The sequence below is a fragment of the Leuciscus leuciscus genome (genome assembly GCF_965113295.1).
Source record: "Leuciscus leuciscus genome assembly, chromosome: 15".
Taxonomy (NCBI): domain Eukaryota; kingdom Metazoa; phylum Chordata; class Actinopteri; order Cypriniformes; family Leuciscidae; genus Leuciscus; species Leuciscus leuciscus.
Window position 1 is genome coordinate 5,058,841 of NC_138739.1, and position 23,330 is coordinate 5,082,170.

General features: G+C 42.0%; 4 protein-coding genes across 7 annotated transcripts in view; all 4 read right to left on the reverse strand.

Moving 5' to 3' along the window:
• Positions 1-23,330, reverse strand: part of LOC309476121 (major histocompatibility complex class I-related gene protein-like) — a 113,346-nt gene that overhangs the window by 35,141 nt on the left and 54,875 nt on the right. The window contains exon 2 of the mRNA XM_082139324.1: positions 2,116-2,382. Coding sequence (XP_081995450.1) covers positions 2,116-2,382 — 267 coding nt within the window. The remainder of the gene's footprint in view (positions 1-2,115; positions 2,383-23,330) is intronic.
• LOC309476090 (major histocompatibility complex class I-related gene protein-like) overlaps positions 1-23,330 on the reverse strand; it is a 106,234-nt gene that overhangs the window by 7,883 nt on the left and 75,021 nt on the right. The window contains exon 7 of one of the 2 annotated variants that reach the window (XM_082139256.1): positions 23,129-23,155. The exons of the other annotated variant lie outside the window; for it this stretch is intronic. Within the exon in view, the coding sequence (XP_081995382.1) occupies positions 23,147-23,155 (9 nt within the window). The 3' untranslated portion in view covers positions 23,129-23,146. Of the gene's footprint in view, positions 1-23,128; positions 23,156-23,330 lie in introns of those variants that run through there. 2 annotated transcript variants of the gene reach the window in all.
• On the reverse strand, positions 1,744-20,705 carry LOC309476258 (class I histocompatibility antigen, F10 alpha chain-like). 3 transcript variants are annotated; one of them, XM_082139531.1, is made up of 4 exons: positions 20,038-20,211; positions 19,478-19,744; positions 18,716-18,994; positions 17,349-17,822 (listed from the first exon to the last, which is right to left on the reverse strand). In XM_082139531.1, exons 1-4 carry the CDS (start codon positions 20,111-20,113, stop codon positions 17,815-17,817), a joined length of 630 nt encoding a protein of 209 aa, XP_081995657.1. In that variant the 5' UTR covers positions 20,114-20,211; the 3' UTR covers positions 17,349-17,814. The 3 variants fall into 3 exon arrangements, with proteins under 3 accessions (XP_081995658.1, XP_081995657.1, XP_081995659.1); XM_082139532.1 differs by lacking the exons at positions 17,349-17,822; positions 18,716-18,994 and adding an exon at positions 1,744-2,024 and having other exon boundaries at positions 20,038-20,705; XM_082139533.1 differs by lacking the exon at positions 18,716-18,994 and having other exon boundaries at positions 20,038-20,219.
• On the reverse strand, positions 10,697-17,398 carry LOC309475981 (uncharacterized protein). The gene is made up of 2 exons (XM_082139028.1): positions 17,266-17,398; positions 10,697-14,643 (listed from the first exon to the last, which is right to left on the reverse strand). Exon 2 carries the CDS (start codon positions 13,683-13,685, stop codon positions 11,367-11,369), a length of 2,319 nt encoding a protein of 772 aa, XP_081995154.1. The 5' UTR covers positions 13,686-14,643; positions 17,266-17,398; the 3' UTR covers positions 10,697-11,366.

A 23,330-nucleotide genomic window follows, 5' to 3' on the forward strand; every position in this document is an offset into this window, starting at 1 on the left:
AATTATAGGAAATGCCTCGTTCTGTACTGTCTGATCATTACAGTTAAGAAGAAGTATTCCTGTCTACAAAACTCCAAGAGAGTTTGTCTTCTGGCCACGAAGACAAAACCTCTTTGGGTTTATAAATTAAAACTACTCAAAGTAGTTTTATAATATAGAGCCTGTAGCTTTATAGATCTTTTGTTTCATTGACTTTATAAAAAGTGGGTTTTCAAACACAGAGCCAGTTAAAAGTATAAATGGGTTTATTAATAAAATGGCACACACTAGAGATTATATAAACTACAAACATAAACGTACGTAAAAATGCAAACAACGAATAAACATTTAACCGAACAAAAACATAAACATAGCGTGATCAGAATGAAAACAGAATGAAAGAAAGAAAGAAAGATATAGAGGGAAGATAGAGGGTAACTTAAATCACAGACCTAAGACCTAGACACCTGGAACAGCTTTTATAGGAATCAATATACTTGCGAGATGTGGTACTCTTTCAGTGTGATGCTGAAAAGGGGACGCGCGTGCGCGTGTCCGGCTGGTTTGCGTCTAGCTTCTTCTTCTGGGTCGTTTCGAAAAACGATGTAAAGGCTCACTTGAATTTAACGTTACCGGAAAAGTTCAGATTCGTCTCCCGGGATGGGAGAGGCTGGAAATCTTAGTTGCAAAGACCGGCTGTTACGACTCGAACATGGGTTCGTTCGATGGAGAAGGCCAGGGCCTCCTTCAGATGTTCCTTGGAGAAGCGCTGCGCCGGGGAGGAGGGTCCAGAGAAGTTGGATGAGTTGAGAGCGGAAGGATGAGAGCGAAGAGAAGAGATTTTGGACTTTTATCAGTGTCCCAGGTGCCGTCCCCTCCTTCGTGTAGGACGAATCAGCTGTCGAGATTTTTCGAGCGGGAAGATTCCTTTGTCCGGTTAGACACGCCCACTCGAATGAGTCATGATTGACTTTAACTGGAGAGGATTTTCTCCAGACATATGAACTTATAAAACAATGCGCATCACTGAATTCTGTTATTGGAATTCAACTCCGTTAGCGGGAGAGGATTACAGAGATATCAAAAATAGAATCTAGGCGTTGTAGCCATGCAACGATACATTATTATGCATTTGTATAGGCAATAGCAGTTCTATTAAGGTCACAAATAGGACATATGCTTTCCTATGGGTTACACACACCTCTTAACACACAAATTTATATATTTAGTACCTTTAGGAGTGACTTTATGGGTAAAAGTCCTTTTCTGTAAGGGGGTTTCTGTTTCACAGTCCAGAGTGTGTTTGTATGTGTGTGTGTGTTGGAATGTTGCGACCCTGTTATCCCATGCATAGGGCTGGATAGCTCTGTGGTCAAATTTTATGACCTGCCAATGAGCTCGGGTTACGGGATGCGATTCTACTGGGAGAACATTCTTCAAAAATACATTTCAGATCCAAACACTCGAAGATCATAACTGTATGATCACAACAACATTAATCACACATACATACAGGAAATTCAGATACCAGTCTGAGTTACACACATTTTAAGTTAAACACAAAAGGATGTTGGTGTGTGTGTGTGTGTGTGTGTGTGTACGTGTGTGTGTGTTCTGGAATGTCACGAGTCTGTGAGGTTGTAAAAGTCACAGGGAGTCCAGAGCTGAAATGGGGGTTTTAGAGGGGATTCTAAGAAAACAGGGTTTCCTTATGTGACACAAATGTCCCTCGGGGGAGCCACAAAGATGCAATTTTGACCGTTCAAGCAGACTTGGAGATCAGGATTTACTAATTTGAACAGCATGTGACCGCATGTCATAGTCATTGTCGTTACAGTATTGTTTCAGAAACGTAAGCAGTGCTCTGTCATTATTCCACTTATGCATTGTGGGTACTCCCTGTTGTACAGGTGTCATGTATCTGAGGTTCTTCAGGTCCAGTGAGATGAAATCCTCTCCATCATAACTGTGCTGATCAAACCCTTGTGATTTTTCAGTCTCATCATCCCATTCACAGCCATACATCCTCTGATACGTATGAACACCTGGATAAGAGGACACCATAAGATCTGCTCTTTTTAATGTACAAGATAATCTTTCACATTTAAAAATGTAGTATAAAGTTTTTTCTCTCACCCTGTGACTGATTGAATGTCTCCATTAGAACATGAATGTTGATTTTGTAGATCTGCTGTACATCTTCTCTGATCTCAGTGTATTTCTTCCACAGTTCTGTAGATGCAAACTCCTTCATCCAGTTCTGTTTGGGAATCAGCTTCATTATCTGACTGTCATAATAATCAGTCTGTTGTCCATCCAGTGTCGTTACAGCAGAAAACTCTGGGATTCCTGCAATCGTCTTTCCATTTATTTCAGTGTATTTGGTGATGAAGCTGTGTAACTCTGAACAAACAACACAAAGACTTAAAGCTCTCAAACACAACATACAGTGTCATAAATCAAATTACTGTTTGAGTCATTCACTTTTTTTCTTTTAATTTCAAATCAATACTTTTGCACAGATATTTTTGAGTGTAGAAAAACACTCAAATAAGAAAGGGGGCCCTATCTTCCTATTCTTCTGCAATCCAGAACAGCAGCAGCTGAAAGGTTCGTTTGAGCGGCGCCCTCTACTGTACAGATGTGAATTTGCATTGCATTTGCACTTTTGGGGCCCTATCTTGCACCCAGTGCAATTGACTTTGTACACCGACGTATCATTCCTATTTTGCTCCCGCGCACAGCGGACTTTTCCCTCCACAGACGCACGCCGGTAAATTAGGGAATGAACTTGCGCTCCCCGGGGCGGTTCAGTGAAAAGAGGAGGCGTGTTCCGGCGCAAACGTTCCCTGGTGCTATTTTGCAGTTTCAGAAAACAATTCCTCCACAGACCAGGAGAAACCTCGTCTAAAGTCAGTGGCGCGTTTTCAGTGGCGTGTTATTCATATGTTATTTTAAGGGGCATGCTTGGCCATAATGCAGCGTGTGCACAAAGCCATACACTTTGCTTATCTCATCTACACAGACACAGCAGTTCCCATTTTTGCAAACCGTACATTATTACAAGGAAAAATAACCTGTTTATTTAACCGAATAGCCTGTTTAACCGAAGCTAATTTGGGTGGGTTTCTCAATGTCACTTCTCTGTGTTTTACGGCCCTGACGAGAACAAGCACGCCTGCTCTTAAAGGGAATGTGGGATGTCACTCTGATTGGTTTATTTCACGTTACGCACAAACCACACCTATGAGTAATGAAGCTTCTTCAGACCTACACATTTTAGATATGCGTTGAGATCCGCCAACAAAGTTACTTGCGTTTCGCGTTTGATACTTGCGTTTCAGATCGTTAAAATAGGGCCCAGGGTCTTTTTTCCAAAACATTCATGATCAGGAATGACATTTAACAGGTTAATTACCAGGTTAATAACTTTATTCATTCTTATAGGACTATTCTCATAGTTTTGCCTTGTAAATAGACCTGCCTGCATGAGACAAATCAACGACATTGGAAAATACAGAAACGTATTAGCACATTTCAGTGAAAAAAAGTGTGATTTTCTGTTAGTTCAACAACTTAAACTATTAAAAACATTTATTTTAACTGAAAAATATGAAATCAAATAAAATGAATAATAAATACTGTAAATATTAGTTGAAAAACTTAGACAAAACTCAAATTAGAAATGTTGCCTCAGCAATAAACGGAAATAAGTTCAAATTGAAGCACTAAAATTATTAACTGAAAATAATAATAAAAAAATACTGAAATAAAAATGAATTCAACCGAAATAGCAATATATATATAAAAACTAATAAAATAAAAAAAGCACACAGCAAAATTGCTAAAAAACTAAACTTAAATTCACATTAAAATATAAACTATGATTATAAAAATAAGCCATTTGAAAATAATAATAAAACTTTTTAACTTTTTCAAAAAATCCTTGTATTGGACTTGTATTGTATTTCATTAAGTGTAGTCGTCGGAGAGCGCTGTAAAAACTCTTGTCTTCACCACATGGGAGTCAACAGGAAGAAGTGGTTACTAAAGGAACTGACGTCACTAATGCTCTAGATAAACTCTCAGCACAGACGTTTAGAGGAAGCTTTTCTATACATATAAACAAAATGTTCATGCTCCAAAAAAAAAACCCCAAAACATAAAGGTAGCATGAAATCAATCTCGACATGATCAACATAATCCCTGTATCCACCTTATTTTGCAATGTGGAAATTAGCTATCTGTGAATGTGCACGATATTAAGATTCATTAGCCACTAAAGGGAAATAACTAGAAGAATAACAAAGAGGCAATATTGTTTTTGGGCTCTACTAGAATAGGTTTCCATGCTTGAATGTTCAAAACACATTATTTTCCCCATATTTGACATTGTTGCAGCTTCTCTCTCTTATTTTAAGGATCTAAGCTCATGGTCTAAAGCGCAAGTGCACTTAGGGTGTCCGAATCCACTTTTGCTAGTTTAGCGATGGGAAAAATGGTCGGCGATCCCGGCGCATGGTCTAAAAGGGTCGTCACTATTCTCTTAATGAGTAATGGGTGTGTTTTGTCCCTATTCTCTTAATGAGTTATGGGTGTGTTTTGGGCGTAATGTGCAATAAATCAACCAGAATCTCATCTCCCATTCCCTTTAAAAGCCAGTTGTGCACGAGCCATTGTGGATTCGCTATTTACATGACGGAATTTGCATCGGAAAAACTGAACGAGTCTCCAGAGAGGAAAGCTGTGTGTGTGTGTGTGTGTGTGTGTGTGTGTTTGTGTGTGTGTGTGTGTGTGTGTGTGTGTGTGAGAGAGGTTAAAGCACTCAAGCAGACCATCTACAGGACAAGTCGGATTCCACCATATCTTTATGTACACAATATTAATCTTTTATATTGTAATCCTTTTTATTTGTAATATTTGGCATGTTTGTGTGCTGCTGTGCGTCCCTGTGTGTGTAATAAGCAGTGTTCACGCGTTGTGGACACGCCTACAGGCGCACATTACTAACGCGCAACAAGTTTCATAACAAAAAATAAATAAATATTGCACCATTGACTTTAGAGCAGGTTTCAGGTGCAGGACGTGAAAATGAAAAATGCGTCGGGCTGAAACCAGCAAAACACACTTGCTTGGCGCTGCATTGCGCTGTGTGTATGATAGGGCCCTAAATCTGTTAACTACTTCTATTAGCTTGGATATTATAAAAGATGTTTGAGAACATTTTACACATCAGATTAAAAACAACTCGTGATTTTCTGTCAGTTCAAAAACGAACTATTAAAAGCATTTCTGTTGGCTGCAATGAAGCTGAAATAAAATACAATTAATAATAAATAAAAATGTAAATTTTTGTTGAAAAACTTAAACGGAAATAAGTTTAAATTGAAGCATTAAAATTATTAATTTGTTTTTCATTAACACTTTTTGTTATTCTGGTTGAAACTAATAATAGAAGTGGTCTCAATTTTAAACATTTACATATATCTTTTGTGTAAGTCTCAGGACCAAAAAATTTTTGTTCAATCATTGCATTCACTCCGAATACGATACAGTGTCCTTCCTGCCTGTCAACGTATGCATTTCCAGACATCCGCGCACCTGCTACACAACTAGCTGATGCTGAGCTCACGCCATGTTGTAACTGTAATTACAAGATGGCAAACCAAGCTGTTCACGTCCTCAGACTTTATTTATGATATGTGCTTCTATAGCAACACTAGAGCTCCGTAAGTTGTTAACGTTCATTATTGAAAAGTTGTGTGCTTTGAGACATGAGGTAGTTTAACGCCGTCTCTCGTGACGGTTTGCAGACTCTGCTCATTGCTGTACATCATGTGTTTTGAAGGATGCGTGGCTTTTGAGACATATTTTAGAAGTATTCAAAGTATTTAAAAAAAGCTAATAAAAATAAAAGCCAATTCAAAATAATCATAAACCTATAATAAAACTAAAGTAACACTGAGTTCAACACACGGGAGTAGCTGAAGGCCTTGCATGACAGAGAATTCATCATTTAAATGACTTTATTAAATGATTCTCATCTGAGTAAACCAAAGGTACACAAAGGAAGAAAATTATGAACTTCTTCATTATGGATGAAAATCCTTGTGTTTGACACACAATTCTTTATGTGCAGTTGTCGATGAGTGCTTTAAAAACTCTTGTCTTCACCACATGTGAGTCAACAGGAAGAAGTGGTTACTAAAGTAGGAACTGACGTCACTGATGCTCTAGATAAACAGTCGCAATACGTAAGTTTAGCTTTTACTCACTAGCTGTCCGCCACTGACCAGGAAAAACCTAGTCTAAAGTCAGTGGCACGTTGCGCATGTTATTCAGATGCTATTTTAAGGGCACATGCTTGGCCATAATCAATGTAGCGTGTGCACAACACACATACACTTTGCTTCTCTCATCTACAACTATACTCTATTAAAGTTTGGATGGTTTGCCATCTTGTAATCTACACAGACGCAGCAGTTCCCATATTTAAAAAAACATACATTATTACAAGGAAAAATATTAACAAACGAGGGAAATCATTGTTGTGTCCATGAAGATGTGAAAAAATATCCATAAATCTAGCTTACACAATTACCCAAATTTTTATACGCCTGTTTAACCGAAGCTAATTTGGGTGTGTTTCTCCATCCCCAATGTCTCTTCTCTGTTTTTTACGGCCCTGACGAGAACGTCGGTCTCCTCGGCTGTGAACCGCTCTTGGCGTGCGTCTGGAAAATCCGCCTTTATAATAGCAACCCGCCATGGAACAAGCGCGCCTGCTCTTAAAGGGAATGTGAGTTACTCACATTTGAGTAATGAAGCTACTTCAGACCAACACATTTTAGATTTGTGTCGGGTGCAAGAGTCATTTATCCCGCCGGTATAATAGCAACAGCGCCCGAGATCCGCCCACAAAGTTACTTGCGTTTCGCGCTTGATACTTGCGTTTCAGATCGTTAAAATAGGGCCCTTTGTTTTAGAGAGAAGAGCAGCACCATCCCAGGAGGGATGAATACCATCTCTTTTCAACAGGTCAGGTCAGCCCCAAAAACTTTTCCAATAGTCTATGAACCTTATATTATTTTGCGGACACCACTTAGACAACCAGCCATTGAGTGAGGACAATCTACTGACTATCTCATCACTCCGGCAAACAGGAAGGGGGCCAGAGCAAATTACAGTGCCTGACATCGGACTTGCGAGTTCACACACCTCTTTAATGTTAATTTTTGTGATCTCCGACTGGCGGAGTCGAACATCATTAGTGCCGACGTGAATAATGATCTTAGAGAATTTACGATTAGCATTAGCTAGCACTTTTAAATTTGCTCTGATGTCAGGCGCTCTGGCTCCCGGCAAACATGTGACTATGGTGGCTGGTGTCTCTATTTTCACGTTCTGTGTGATCGAATCACCAATTATTAGGGCACAATCAACAGGATTCTCAGTGGGTGTTTCACTGAGTGGGGAGAATCTATTTGTTATGGTAATCAGAACGGAAGAGCTGTGTTTTGTCCCGTGACTACAGCGTCTCATGGTCACTCAGTTGCCCTGCTGCACGGGCTCTACTTCAGCGGGAACTGAACAATGTACAGAGTTCACTAAGCTAGTCACATCCAAAGCAGTATCGAAAGCCCTTGCACTCTTACTATACTCTATTAAAGTTTGGATGCGTGTCTCTAGTTCCGAAATGTTCTCCGACAGCCTGACTATCTCCCTGCATTTATAATAATAATAATAATAATAATAATAAATACATGTATCATATGTAAAGCACTCGGCGCTGACAGAGAAGGCTATACTATACATGTGACATGCAGTGCAAGTGACAATAACAGGAGAATACATGACTCACCGTGTTTGTTGACTGATGCTATTCACCACAGTTGTTTGATGAACTCGAAAAAGGCGCGAGAGAGAAAAAAGACGGCAAACAGGCATGGCAGATTAACAGGCTAGCGGAAGGCTAGCGATAGTGATTTAGATCAAAGCTAGCGAAGTCAGATCAATGTGACAGACAAAATTAGATAATATCAGATTTCTGGTTGATGAGTACGATATATTTAGCGATATAAACAACAAGGAGTGATAGTAAATAGACATTCAAAACGCAAAGCTATATGGAGCTTACAGACGCAACCCACACAGCAGCAAGACAGCGAGGCAGACCGGAGCCTCACATAACAGTCAGTAAACCACCTGAACAGAACAAGAGGTCTACAGCTTAAAATATACCTCTGTTTAATGTAGGATGTACTTGCAATGCCTTAGCTGTTGAACAATTCTTCCGGGTTGAATGAAGAGATGGTAAACTTGTGGTGTTAGTCTGACTCGGTTATGGTCAAGAAAGTTACGAAAGGGCTGGTTGTAACTTGAGGGCTGCGCACCAGGGAAAAGGTCTTAAAAGGCCTTTTTTTTCTTCACATGAACAGCAACCAGAAGAAGAAAGAAGAGAGGTGGCTGGCTTCAAATTAGCCAAACTAAAAAATAAATTACACTTCAAATGTTTTTTCAAAGATGGTTTCTGTCATTTTAGGTAGCTCTTATTATGATGTTTTTTTCTTATAAGCTAGGTTTTAGTTAGTAATTTGATGCTATAAAATAGGGTGTGGCGTCATGATTGACAGCTCTGCTGGAGATTGAGTCTCAGACTCGGGAAATGGCCATTTCTGTATAGTATATACCTACTACTGTATACACATATCTATATATCTATATATATATCTATATATATCTATCTATATATATATATATATATATATATATCTCTATATGTATATATATATATACATATATATATATATAATATATATATATATATATATATATATATATATCAACAAGAAAACTATACTAACATATTTGTGATTGATAAAACTTTAAGTTCATGAAAAAGACTCTGGACTGGTCAGTCCAGTATAAATAACAATATAAACTCATAAATGGTAATCTGCATAATACATTCGTGCCGTGGTGTATTCTGAAAAGACATACCGCATTTATTGGTGTGGACAACAGTTCCTGTCAAAAGATAAGACTGATAATAAAGAACTCACATACGAAGAACACATACTTGTAGAAACTAACTTAAATGTCAATATACTCTAATGAGAAAATCAGTGACTTAGCAGCAAACAAATGAAGAAATGAGCCTGTACGAAACTTGTGTATATTAGTGATTACAAATATAAATTCATGTTTCTTTTTTTATCTCGGGATACTGAGACAAAAAGTCTAAATTGTGAGATATAAAGCAATAAAATAAATAAATATTTCCTAAATAAAATACTTTTGCAATTTTGCATTCAAATGCAAGATATTAACTAGTATTAAAAAATTTTTTTTAAATTTGAGGCTAAAATATCACAATTTCAAGAGTATTTCTAAATTTTTACACATACTTTACAAACTTTTACTATTTTCATCTTTATATTTTCTTACGTACAAGTTTTATTTAAAAAACAGAACTGCACATTTTCTGAAATGTTTCAGTGTTTATTTTGTTCCATTTGAAACTCACAAAAGCTGTCAAACTATTACTAATCAGTGAACTTACAACTTGAAAATAAATAAACCATAACAAAAAAATAGAAAATAAAATAAATAAAAAACTGACCTTATCATTTAAAATATATACAAATGCGAGTGGTGAAAGACAAAATCACACACACATCTAAGGTGCCAATTACACATATTAACAGAAGTTTCATATCCAGATAGTCTCTGGATGTTCTTTTTCTTTGGGAAAACAATTCCATGACGTATATACTCATGAATATTATTCAACACTAAAACGTGTCCCACAAGCATGCTGGAAATATCTGATCTCCCACATCCTGAAGATTCCCAACCGGACTGAAATCTGGAGAGAGTGCAGATGACTGGAGGAAACTCTTCAAAGACCTTTATCAATGACAATGCGCTCTTCGCTACAGGATATCTGCTTAAACCGACTCCGTTTCTGCAAAGTTATGTCATAAATATTAGTTTAATAAGGCTATTTTAATTACACAATTTGTATGACCACTGAAACAGCATGTGACCAATTCCAAATCCCAGATTTTTGCAATTACACACTGCAATTGTAAAAAAAGCTAATTCTGCAAAGGTATTTCTCTAAAATGTGCTTAAAGATAAACATTTGGCTTTGACTGGTTTTGTAAATATAGCTTTTAAAACTTAAATTCAACTTGATTAATTGTTGTCAGTAGCATCAAATGAAAAAAAGAACCAAATAATAAATCAATATTTTTGTTTTATCAATATTTTTTTAAATGCATTATTTTTTATAGTTACAGAAAACTTTTTGAATCCAAATTGTGTCGGGGTGGAAGAATCACGCGACAAGGAGAGCTCAAATTAATACCCCGGAGGGTGGATTTATTAACAAGTGGTCGGTGAAGAGTGAAGAGTGAAGAGTGGCTTGCTGAGGTGGTGCGGTGTTCTCTGTGAGAGATTTCCTTGGTGTGGTGAGTCGGTGCTGTGCTCATGTCAGGTCTAGCTCGGTCAAACGCTGGTTTCTGGAAAGAACAAGAGACGACACGTTAGTTCTCAGCTTTCAAGACGCCAGTCTTGCCGTTATCCAGCCTCATGCTGCTTATATGGCCGTGGGGAAATTGGCGGCAGGTGTGGCCGATCAAGCCCTGATGAGCGAGTCTGGTACGCTCGTCACACTCCCCCCCCCCCCCCCAAGCAACAAGGGGGAAACTGGGGGTGGGTGGAGAGTGACCCCTGACAGACCTGCGAAGGCTGACCAGATCCGCGAGAGTCCGTCTGCATTGGCGTTGGAGGCTCCGGCTCGGTGGCGGATGATGAAGCAGATGTCCTGGAGCGCGAGGAACCACCGCGTCACCCTGGCGTTGGTTTCCTTGGCCCTGGCCATCCATTGAAGGGGCGTGTGGTCCGTGAGGAGGGTGAACTTACGGTCGAGCAGGTAATAACGCAGCTCCAGGACTGCCCACTTTATGGCCAGAGCCTCTTTCTCAACCGTGGCGTAGTTCCTCTCGGATTTCGTCAGCTTCCTGCTAATAAACAAAACAGGATGTTCCTCACCCTCCGTGACTTGGGACAGGACGGCTCCCAACCCTGTCTCGGACGCATCCGTCTGCAGCAGAAAGGGGCAGCCGAAATCGGGGGCGTGCAGGACCGGTTCCTCCGTCAGGGCACACTTGATTCGCTGGAACGCCTCTTCTGCGTCTGGACTCCAGGCGATGCGCTCAGGCTGCCCCTTTCTGGTTAGGTCTGTCAGGGGGGCGGCTAAAGAGGAGAAGTAGGGGATGAAGCAGCGATAATATCCCGCTAAGCCCAAGAAAGCTCGTACCTGAGTCTTCGTTCCGGGTCTTGGGGCGGCGCGGACGGCCTCCACCTTTTTCTCCTGCGGCTTAATGAGGCCCCGTCCAACCTTCCAGGTACTTTGCCTCAAAGAGGGCCAGGTGACACTTGCGAGGAAGCACCCTCAGCAGACGGTCTAGGTGGTCCTCCCAATGCTCCAAATGGATGACTACATCATCAAGGTACGCTGCTGCGTACTGTTGGTGCAGCCGAAGGATGATGTCCATAAGCCTCTGGAACGTGGCCGGTGCCCCGTGAAGGCCGAAGGGAAGGGTCCGATATTGCCAGTGGCCACTTGGGGTCGAAAAGGCGGTCTTCGGATTGACATTTTCGGAGAGTGGTACCTGCCAATAGCCCTTCGTCAGGTCCAAAGTGGAAATATACCGGGCCCTTCCCAGGCGGTCTAGGAGTTCATCCACCCGGGGCATTGGGTATCCGTCGAACTCCGAGACTTCGTTGAGACGGCGAAAGTCATTGCAGAAGCGGAGGGTGCCATCTGGCTTCGGGACCAGGACGATAGGGCTGGACCATGGGCTGCGTGATGGTTCGATCACCCCCAACTTCAGCATCTGCTGAATTTCCTCCTCGATAGCCTGCCGACGAGCCTCTGGAATACGGTAGGGCCGTTGCTTTACGATGACCCGCGGCGGTGTTATAATGTCGTGTTGAACCAGACTGGTTTGCCCGGGGACTGTAGAGAACACATCCGAGAACTGACCAATCAGGTGTTGCAGCTCAGCCTTTTGTGCCGCCGACAGACCGAGGTTGGTATCCACCAGAACGGGCTCGATGGTGGCAAGGGCTACGGTCTGTTCTCTGGTCCCCACCCACCTCTTCAGCAGGTTTACGTGGTATAGCTGCTCAGGGCTCCATCTCCCAGGTTGCCGTACTCTGTACTTTAAAGGTCCCACTTTTTCTACCACTGTATACGGCCCCTGCCAAGTGGCCAGGAACTTGCAGGCTGCGGTGGGGACTAACACCATAACCCGGTTGCCCGTTTGGAATTCTCGAGGCTGAGCTGTACGGTTATAGTGGCGCTGTTGAGCCTGCTGAGCTTTTGCCAAATGTTCCCGGACTAATGGCATGACGCGGTCGACCCGTTGTCTCATCTCGGCGACATGCTCGATTAGGGACCGGTGTGGGGTGGGCTGCTGGTGTTCCCACGCCTCTTTCGCAACGTCGAGCAGCCCTCGAGGTTGTCGTCCGAAGAGGAGCTCGAAGGGCGTAAAGCCTGTGGACGCTTGGGGGACCTCCTGTATACCGAATAGGACGTAGGGCAACATCTGGTCCCAGTCCCAGTCCCGTTTATCTTCGGCTGCCACCCGTCGCAGCATTTGCTTGAGGGTCTGGTTGAAACGTTCGACGAGTCCGTCCGTTTGAGGGTGGTACACAGTCGTCCGCAGTTGCTTTACCCGGAGTAGGCGGCAGAGATCAGCCATTAGCCGGGACATGAACGGTGTTCCCTGATCGGTCAAGATCTCCACCGGTATGCCGACTCGGCTGAACAACAGAAAGAGCTTGTGGGCGATATTCTTTGCGGTAGCTTTCCGGAGAGGGATTGCTTTGGGGTAGCGAGTGGCGTAGTCGATCATGACGAGTATGTGTTCATGTCCCCGGGCCGACTTTGGCAACGGCCCTACCAGATCCATCCCATTGCGCTCGAAGTGCACCTCTATGATGGGCAGCGGTATGAGTGGTGTGGGGGGAGGTGACTTGGGTGATGTCTTCTGACAGACCGGACAGGCTTGACAGAAGCGCTTCACTTCGGCCTCCAGGCCGGGCCAGTGGAACCGGTCTCGAATGCGTTGGGTGGTATTTGCTGCGCTGAGGTGTCCTGCCAGTGGATGAGAGTGCGCCAATTGCAGGATCGTCTCCGTCTTCGAGCGTGGAACCACTAGCAACTTTTTTTCCTCCCCCCTCCGCTGGGCAACACAATAGAGCAGGCCGTTCTCCACGACAAAGTGGGAGAAAGGATGGGGCTTTGGCCGTGTGTCTTTTCTGTTCATCACGCAGACCTGTGTCCAGCAGTGTTTCAACCGCTCATCCTCCCGCTGAGCACGGCCAAAGGAGCCCCCTCCCGAAACCTGTTGGTAGATATCATAGAAGAGATTAGTGGAATGGGAAGAGGACTCACCATCTCTCCCACTGTCGGAGGCCAAGAGAACGGGGCGGCGGCGGGACCTCTTCACTGGGCGCCGCCCACGGCGACCCCAACTGGGTTTGACAGGTTGTGTGGCGTCGTTGAGCAGGGCTTTCCGAGCTTTGGGAGAAGAGGGCGCTGTTGGCATGGACTCATCTTGTGGCTCGGGGGCCGCCGTCCTGCTTATTGGCCACGAGGTGCCTTCCGGCGCGCGCTGCTCTGGAGCCATCCTCCGGAGAAAAGGCGGTGCTCACTCCCCAGCCTCACGTCGGTGGTCCGCCTCCGCCAGCTCAATCGCTTCCACTAGCTCTGACGTGGTTGTGGGGTTTCGCATGCCGACGGCCTGACGGTAGGTGCGGGGAAGGGCCCGAAGGAGGCGTCAATGACCACGCAATCCGTTACCTGGGCAGGCGTGGGTGCTCCATCCATCAGCCAATGTTGTGCTATACGAGACAGTTCGGCCGCTTGAGTACTTGCGGGACGTCGGGGCTGATACGACCAATCATAGAAGCACTGGGGATAGCACACTGGAGATAGCCCCACTCTAGCCAAAATTTCCCTCTTTACATCCTCATACCTTTCTGCCATCACTGTGGGGAGGCTGAAGAAGGCACGCTGGGCTTCGCCAGTGAGAAGAGGGGCGAGTGCGCGGGCCCAGTCATCCGGGTCCCACCCCTCCGTTGTAGCAGTATTCTCGAACATTTGTAAATATGCCTCGACGTCATCATGGGCGGTCATTTTGGGGAGTAGCTGGGCGGCCTGAACCCGTGGGTCAGGCAACGGAACGCGCTAGCGGGCGGCCGTGCAGAGGGCGGCGATTTCCTGGTCAGCCTGGCTCTGGCGTGTGGCAAAATGCTCCACGATCTGGTGCTGGCGCATGCTGACCGGAGAAATTCTTCCATCCTGAGGGGAGGAGTACCGCCTTGTCTGGAAGAGAACAATGTGAGAATCTGGAGATCACTTGTCGACGGAAACTTCCTTTTAATCTGCTCGCATTCTCCACCACTGTGACGGGGTGGAAGAATCACGTGACAAGGAGAGCTCAAATTAATACCCTGGAGGGTAATGTTCGGTGGAGTGGTCGGTGAAGAGTGAAGAGTGGCTTGCTGAGGTGGTGCGGAGATTTCCTTGGTGCGGTGAGTCGGTGCTGTGCTCGTGTTTGGTCTAGCTCGGTCACACGCTGGTTTCTGGAAAGAACAAGAGACGACACGTTAGTTCTCAGCTTTCAAGACGCCAGTCTTGCCGTTATCCAGCCTCATGCTGCTTATATCACTTCACTTCACTTATCCCGTAGTCTTTTGGACCGTGTAGGGGCACCACTAAAGACTTGGCAACCAGCTTTTTCCATTCCTCCCGGTTCTCTGCTTTCCGCACTGTATCACTCAGCTCTAGACCTGTCCACTCTCTGATGTTGTCTTCCCATCTCTTCCTCTGTCTACCTCTTCATCTGCTTCCCTGTACTGTGCCTTGTAATATTATGTGGGCAAGTCCTGATGATCTTGTGACGTGCCCGTACCAATTCAGCTTGCGTTTTTTTACTGAAGATAGGAGGTCTTCATATGACCCAATGGCGCTCTCAATTCGGGCTTTCACTTCTACATTAGTGATGTGATCTCTGTAGGAGATGCCAAGAATTCTGCAGAAGCATCTCATCTCCACTGCCTGAATCCTTCTCTCAATATCGGCTGTCAACGTCCATGACTCACATGCGTATAGAAATATTGACATGACCAGGGAACGCATCAGCCTGATCTTTGAGCCAATGGCGATGTTACTGTCGTTCCAGATGACCTACAATTTGGTCATGGCGGCTATGGTCTGTGCTATCCTGGAGAGTATTTCTGGCTTAGATCCTTCATCCGAAACGATGGCTCCCAGGTACTTAAAGCTGTTAACAGTCTCAAGCTTCTTATTGTTTATCTTGATCTCAGTGCTGATTCCATTGGGGTTGTTGGTCATCAGCTTGGTTTTCTCTGCATTAATCTGCATATTACATGCTGCCGAGGCCTCGTTAAGATGTTTCACAAGATTGACGAGTTCCTGTTCTTTTCCAGCTAATCCATCGATGTCATCGGCTGACTGTACCTTCATGATCTTCCAATGCGTCGGTCATAATTCGTTCTAAATAGATGTTAAAGAGAGTGGGGGAGAGCAGGCAGCCTTGGCGGACTCGGACTGTGGTTCGAAACCATTCTCCTATGGTTGTTATTGGAGTAGACTGCACTAGTAGCCTTGTCATATAGGCGTTCTATTGTCTTGATCAGGTTGGCATTGATGTTGTATAACCTTATGGTAGCCCATAAAGCCACATGCCAAACCCTATCGAATGCCTTTTTGAAATCTATGAATATGTGGTAGAGTTCTTGCTGGTGTTGTAGGTACCTCTCGCAAATTATTCTAATACTGAAGATTTGTTCTGTCGTGCTGCGGCCTGTTCTTCGGCAATGATCTCCTCTGCTTGCGGTCTCAATCTATTTAGTAAGTGAAGTAAAGTGGCCGATCAAGCCCTGATGAGCGAGTGCAGGTGTTTCGCGTCTTTCTCCAGGGCAACGCTGATGAGTGCTCAGGACGCTCGTCACAAAATGAAATCTTCATCAGATTTGACCCATTTATTACAATTGACATGGTTAGAAAAGACTCTTTTTTTATTTAGACTAGTCCAGTGGTTTTCAACAGTTGGGGTTTGCCTCCCCAGGGGAGGGGCACAGAGTGCTCAAACATTAATGGAATTAATTAATGATTAATCCTTTTCAATACATTATAGCGAAAACAATTCTTTAAAAAGCAAAAAGATGCAGGGTTTTTGACAAGAGATGTTGTTATGTGTCCGTTATTATTAATGTGCAAACATACTGGGTGTGTTCAGCGCTCTCGGCGCAATAATCTCTATTGAAAATTAGTTTTAAAAAATTGGGTGTATGTGTTGTGTATGTCAAAAGTGAGGTCCACTGTCTTTTACTATGAAAACTCCTGAATTAATGTCAATAAGACTATTGTGGTTCATTTAAATGCAGCAAACGGGATTATGCATCTAGTGATTGACCGCATTAACAATATGTCTAATTCCTTGACATTTGAAGATATTTTGGAGTCAGTTTACACTAACATTCAAAAGTTTATCACATGTAAATTTAACTGAAATGATGGCTATTGAAGATGAGGCTGTGCAGTTTAAAAACAATAATTAAGAATAATAGTGATTCTCAACTTTAGTGAAGCATTAGCTTAGTTTAATTCCAATTTAATGGAAATTCTATCAAATGCATTAAATGATTATCTGTGTAAATCAAAACTTTTGAATGCTTGTGTGATTGCTGAGGACATTCCCATCATCCTAAAGCGGATGAAAACACTGGAATGAGAAATAAGAGCAGAAAAAAGACATGTAAACATATACTTACTAGCTTAAACCCGACTGCAAAACCAATAACCAGGACTGTCAATACTCCCATCACACACATCACCAGTGCTACTAAGTTTGCATTTGAAGGTTCTGTGATGGATCACGATTAATACCGTTCTTAATTATCCTATAACCCTAGTTAAAGTTTATAGAGATAATCACGCGGTAACTAGAGAGCCTATCCTCTAGTCGCGCCCTCAATAAGTTAGACGATCAGTCTATACAAATTAATATTCCATTATAAAATAATAGATGTATTAATTGTATTTTAAGTGCCTTTTGTGGTACTTCTTAAACCTTCTTTGCAATATAACAACACCCTGTTACATGCTGCCTCTTTGGCTAGGCTATATGATCAAATCAAAATACATGGTAATAATTATTTTATCAAAAAAGAAATGCTCACCCCTCATGCGTCTCCTTCACAAAGGATTTCCTTATCCAGGCAGAAGAAAGTGTACTCAAATGATCCAAGGTCCAGTCAGATGATTATAGTAAAAGTTATAACAAACTTTATTAAAATAATCAAATGAAAAGAATACTTGTTACAGAACATAAATGAGTACTAACTAACAGATATAAAAAATAGCTAAAGATAGCATGCTTCTTGCTTCTAGTAAAAGCTGGCGCACTAGATTTTCTAAGGCAAGGAAGAGCAATAAATCTTCCTTTGTTTGCGTCTTATATAGTCTTGAATTCAACTGAACTCAGGTTCTGCCTTTTAAAATTGTTTCCACACACGTATTACAGCATAGCTCTAAAAAGCAATTCTAACGGCATAGCTTCTAACAATCGTTGATACTGATCTTCCGCACAAGCTCAAGCATCTCTGCTTCCGACATCTCATGGAGGATGGGTGACTTCCTGTTCTGTTGTTTTGTTCCAGAAACAACCATTGCGTAGGAAATGCCATGTTGGTAAGGCATGCGGAGAGGCCCTCTCTTAGCAGACTCTTTCACAGTTCTAAAAGATAAACAAACAAACAAAAAACATTTGAGAATACTATAATATAAACAGCAATAAAAGGCTGAAACAACTAACTGATGAAATAAATAATAATCAATACTAAATATAAGTTATTAGTTAGGTCCAGTTAGGTTACTGTAGGTTAGTTAGGTTATTATCATTAACAAAAAAAAAAAAAAAAAAATTTATTGAAAAACAGCTAAAATCAAATTAAATATATTAGATGAAAAACAAAAATGAAACGAAACAAATGTTTCCATGGAAAATACCCAAAATGGGTTTAAGTCAAAGTACTGTAATATAAAATAAATAAAAAACTAAAACCGAACAAAAATTTTATCAAACCTAAATAGTACTATAAGAAAAACTAACAACAATGACACAACTACATAACAAAATTACAAAAAAATAAAAAATAAACAGAAAATGAATATGGAAAAAAAAAATCGTATACAAAATATTAATACAAAACTATAATAGTATATAAATAATACTAAACAACACTGGATGGCTGGTCCTAATAGTAACGGTTTGATTTTGCGCCTGAAGACTGACTGGAAGAATTAATTTCTTCATTTTTGGCTGAACTATCCCTTTCAAATGGTTAATGTTTGATATTGACTTCAGATATCTATTTGATAAATATTTTAATGATAAAAATCCATTTGATAAATTTGCCCATGTAACCTTACAATCCTATTAGCCAATTGTGGTAGGATAGGATGGGTACAGATTAGTCACATTTATATGATTATCTCAAACATAAATTGTGCATTTTTTGTTTTTTGTTTTAATGAAGCAATGCATGAGAAAAGAGAAACACCAATGACTCATTATAATAATAAAAAATCTACTTTTCGAACAAAGTGAAGTTCTCAATAACAAGGTACCTCTTCTCTCGAAACCCGCTTTCCTTAACGCCAAGAAATGTTTCAGCCAGTGAACACACTCATGATCGTAGTATTGTTTCAGCACTGTAAACCGTTCTCCATCATTATTCCACTTCTCCACTGTGGGTATTGCCTGTGGTACATGTGCAGTGTATCTGCGCTCCCTCACACCCAGCGTGATGAATTCCTGTCCATCATAAGTGTACCGATCAAACCCATCTGATACGTCAGTCTTATCATCATAATCACATCCATACATCCTCTGATACATATGAACTCCTGAAGAGAAAAAAAAAAAGGGAGAAGGTACAACTTTTTGTTTAATGCACAAGTAGGGACGGGCGATATGACCAAATTCTTATTTCACGATATGAGAAATTTTATTTTACAATAACGATAAAGAACACTATATATTTATTTTGTGTTGTTTGTTCTCATTTCTGTTAATAAAAATAAGAAAAAAAGAAGCAAATTACAAAAACTAGGCCAAATATAACTAAAATATGAATGAAACAAAACTTATTGTGCTTAATGACACTTTTTAACATCAAACACGTCCCAAATTCGCCCATCCGCCCTCTAAAAGAGTTCCTCTTCAGGATATATTGAGCTTATAACTATATATATATATATAACTGTATATAATTGTATACCGTGGTAACCAAATATATCTTCATACCTCCCAGCCCTATGCACAAGGTAATCGTTTTACATTTAAAAATGTAGTATAAAGCAGGACTAGTATAAAGCATTTTAACTCACCACCTGACTGGTTGAATCGCTTCATTATAACATGAATGTTGTTTTTGTAGATCTGATGTACATCTTCTCTGATCTCAGTGTCTTCTTTCCACATTTCTGTAAATGTAAACTCCTCCATCCAGTCCTGTTTGGGAATCATCTTCTTTATGTTACTGTCATAGTAATCGATCTGTTGATAATCCAGTCTCGTTTCAGCAATAAACTCTTGGATTCCTGCAGCCATCTGTTCATTTATTCCAGTGTATGCGGTGTAGAGCTTGTGTAACTCTGAACAAACATTGAACAAAACAACACAAAGACATAAAGCTCTCAAACATGGTTAAGAATCTCATAATGTCAAATCAAATAACTATAAAATACCATTATCCAAATTAATATTACATTAATTTGAGACACCAATCCCACTGAAATTCTTAACTTACTTTCTTTATTCTTTAATATTTTAATCAATTCTATTACAAACATCTCATGATTGTGTGTCCGTTCAACACACGGAAGTAGTTGAACGCCTTGCTGACAGAGAATTCATCGTTTAAACGACTGTACGAAATTAATCTCACCTGAGCAAACCAAAGGTATGTAGATGAAGAAAATTATGAACTTCATTGCTGACGAAAATCCATGTATTTGAGACATAATTGTTAAGTGTTGTCGTCGAAGAGAAACTTTACTGAGCGAGTTACGACAACCTGTGAGCGAAAGGTTCCACCCTTCCGTATTGAGACCGTTTCTCTAGAGTTGGTGACGTCACTTCTGTAACTGCCATTTCCTGTTGAGTCATATGTAGCAAAGACTAAAGAGTTTTTACAGCGCTCTTCGACGACTACACAAATAATTTTCATCTGCAATGTTTTTTTCATCTGCAATGAGGTTAATAATCCTTTTCTTCATCTACAAGCCTTTGGTTTACTCAGGTAAGATTCATTTTGTGATGTCATTTTAACTACGAATTCTCTTTCAACAAGGCCTACTTCCGTGTGTTGAACAGACAGAAATTAAGAATTTTCAAATCTGATATGTAATATATTCTCAAACATCTTGTATAATATCCAGGATAATAGAACTCGTTCTTGAACTGAAAAGCAGGATTCCCTTTCGTGGGCACTACGAGTTACGTCAGTGACGACGAAATGGGGGTTTCGCATAGAAAGCCTATCACCTTCGAGATTTAGAAAACGAGCCAATGGCAATGGAAATGCCTTGGGTCTGCGGATTTTGCATGCGTAACTCCGCCCCACCTCGTGGGTATATACGGAAGTACGCCGGCATAGCACAGTATGTTTTCGCTTTGGAGCCAAGAGCATCTCTTCACTCCACAAGCCATTCCTGAGTTTCATCCTCTTTCTCTCATCACTCTTCGAGACAAGCTACTCTCCGGTGTAGGTGTGATGGCGATTTCAGCGAGTTCACATTGCCTGCTGATCTGTGCAGTGATCTGCCAGTGAGTGTGTTCTCCCTGTCCGCTTCAACATTCGCGGAGTTTTCCTTTCACAAAAAGAGCTTGCACGCGGCAAGTCCTTTTAAAGATGCCTCGCCCGTGCACTTCTGGTTGTGGTCGGACTGTTTCTGACTCTGATGGGCACAATGGCTGTCTTGCGTGTTTGGGCGTTGATCACACTAAGGTAGCGTTTGTGGATGAGTCATGTTCTCACTGTGGGAACATGACCATCGCAACATTATGGTCGAGACTCAATGACCTCTCTCGAGGGAGAGTCCCCTCATCCACACCCCGATCTACGGTTTCCTCTGGAGGTCGTACTTCGGCTGGTGGCCAGGGTGACCCGAGGGTGATGGTGTGGACTAATACACCGACGATTCGTCCTCGGCCCACACCCCCCTCTCCAGTGTTGCAACCGGTGAGCGCTCCGACTGAGCGCGATGGTCCCTCCTCACTCCAGATGATGATGCCATGTCCATCGCAGCATCACAAGGTGGGCATGAGTCCTCGAGAAGTGAGGATTCGGCTGTGCTGCCGCCCTCGGGATTGGCCGCCCAGCATTGGCGGCACTGATCCCGAGCTGACGGCCATGCTTTCCCGGGCTGCTGCGAACATTGGGTTAGAGTGGAACCCTCCACCCTGTCCTCAGCGCTCGCGGTTGGACGATTGGTTTTTGGGTGCGGCCGCTGATCAACGTCAACGTCCAACCCCAATACCTTTCTTCCCAGACATGCATGAGGAGGTCCTGGAAGGCACCACTGTCTTCCCTCGATCGCTCGACGGCCTTCTCCGCCTTTCCTCCCCCTCTAGCCCCGCGGATCTAAGCGCATAGTCTAAAGCTCACGGCACAAGTGCGCTTAGGGCGTTTCTGAATCCACTTTTGCTAGTTTAGCGGCGGGAGAAATGGTCGGCGGTCCCGGTGCATGGCCTAAAAGGGTCGTCTCTATTCTCTTAATGAGTAATGGGTGTGTTTTGTCCCTATTCTCTTAATGAGTAATGGGTGTGTTTTGTCCCTATTCTCTTAATGAGTAATGGGTGTGCTTTGGGCGTAACGTGAAATAAACCAATCAGAGTCTCATCTCCCATTCCCTTTAAAAGCCAGTTGCGCTCGCGCCATGGCGGATTCGCTATTTACATGACGGAATTTGCAAGCTAAAAAACTGAACGCTTCTTTAGTGAAGAAACGGATCTGCTCGTGCGCGAGGTTAAAGCTGTGTGTGTGTGAGGTTAAAGAACAGACCATCTACGGGACAAGCCGGATACCACCATATCTTTATGTACACAATAATAATCTTTTACATTGTAATCCTTTAATTTTTAATATTTGGCATGTTTGTGTGCTGCTAGGCACACTGCTGTGTGTTTGTAATAAGCAGAGTGTATGTTTAACAAGCAGTGTAAGTGTGTTGTGGACCCAGCTCATATTACTAACGCACTCTTTAAATAACCAAAAAAATATTTTTATATTTTTAATATCTTTAGACCGGGTTTCCTGGGCACTTAGTTTGTTGTTGGGAGAGGGAGTTTGCTGGATTATTCATTAAATATAATTAATATTTGTGTGTCTGACTGGTCCAGCTGCTACAAGCTCTAAACTCCTCAGTCTGTGGACTAAAAAGTAGAAGTGAATATAGACTTCCTTATGAAGCACAATGTCAAATTGGCTTTCTCCAAAAATGTTGCACATCTGATTACATTTTTACATTACAAACACTAATTGATACAGTATGTACATCAAAACAAAAGGTCATTTTTTTCCTTGTTTTGTTGATTTCAAGAAAGCATTTGTTTCAATCTGGCATGAAGGATCATACCTAGAGCTTATTGACAGTGGAATAAGGAGAAAATTCTATGATTTGATCAAATAAATGTACACAGCCAGCCAATGTGCTGTTAAAATTGGAAACCAAAGAACTGCGTGGAGTGAGACAGGGCTGCAGTTTAAACCCCTCCCTCTTCAATATTTACATCAACCGATTGACCAATATATTAGAAGATGCTCCCATTCTCCTGTCGTCCACTAAAGAGGGTCTTCAGGACAGCCTGGATCTGCTGGAGGATTACTGTGAGTCCTGGGCCCTGACCGTCAACCTCCAGAAAACTACAGTAATGATGTTCCAGAAACACTCCAGATCTCAGGGACCAACACACACATTCACACCATCACACAGAACCATCGAGAGCACAAACATACACTTACCTCGGCCTGAAAATATCTTCAACTGGTAACGTTACTGTGGCTGTGAATGAACTCAAAGAGAAAGCTTTATATGGCATGAAAAGATCGATTAAAACTGACATCCCAATCCAAATTTAGCTCAAACTTTTCAAATCAATAATTGAACCTATTGCATTATATGGCAGTGAAATGTGGGGTCCTCCTATAAAATTTTATTTCGTGACCGCAGACCCCTG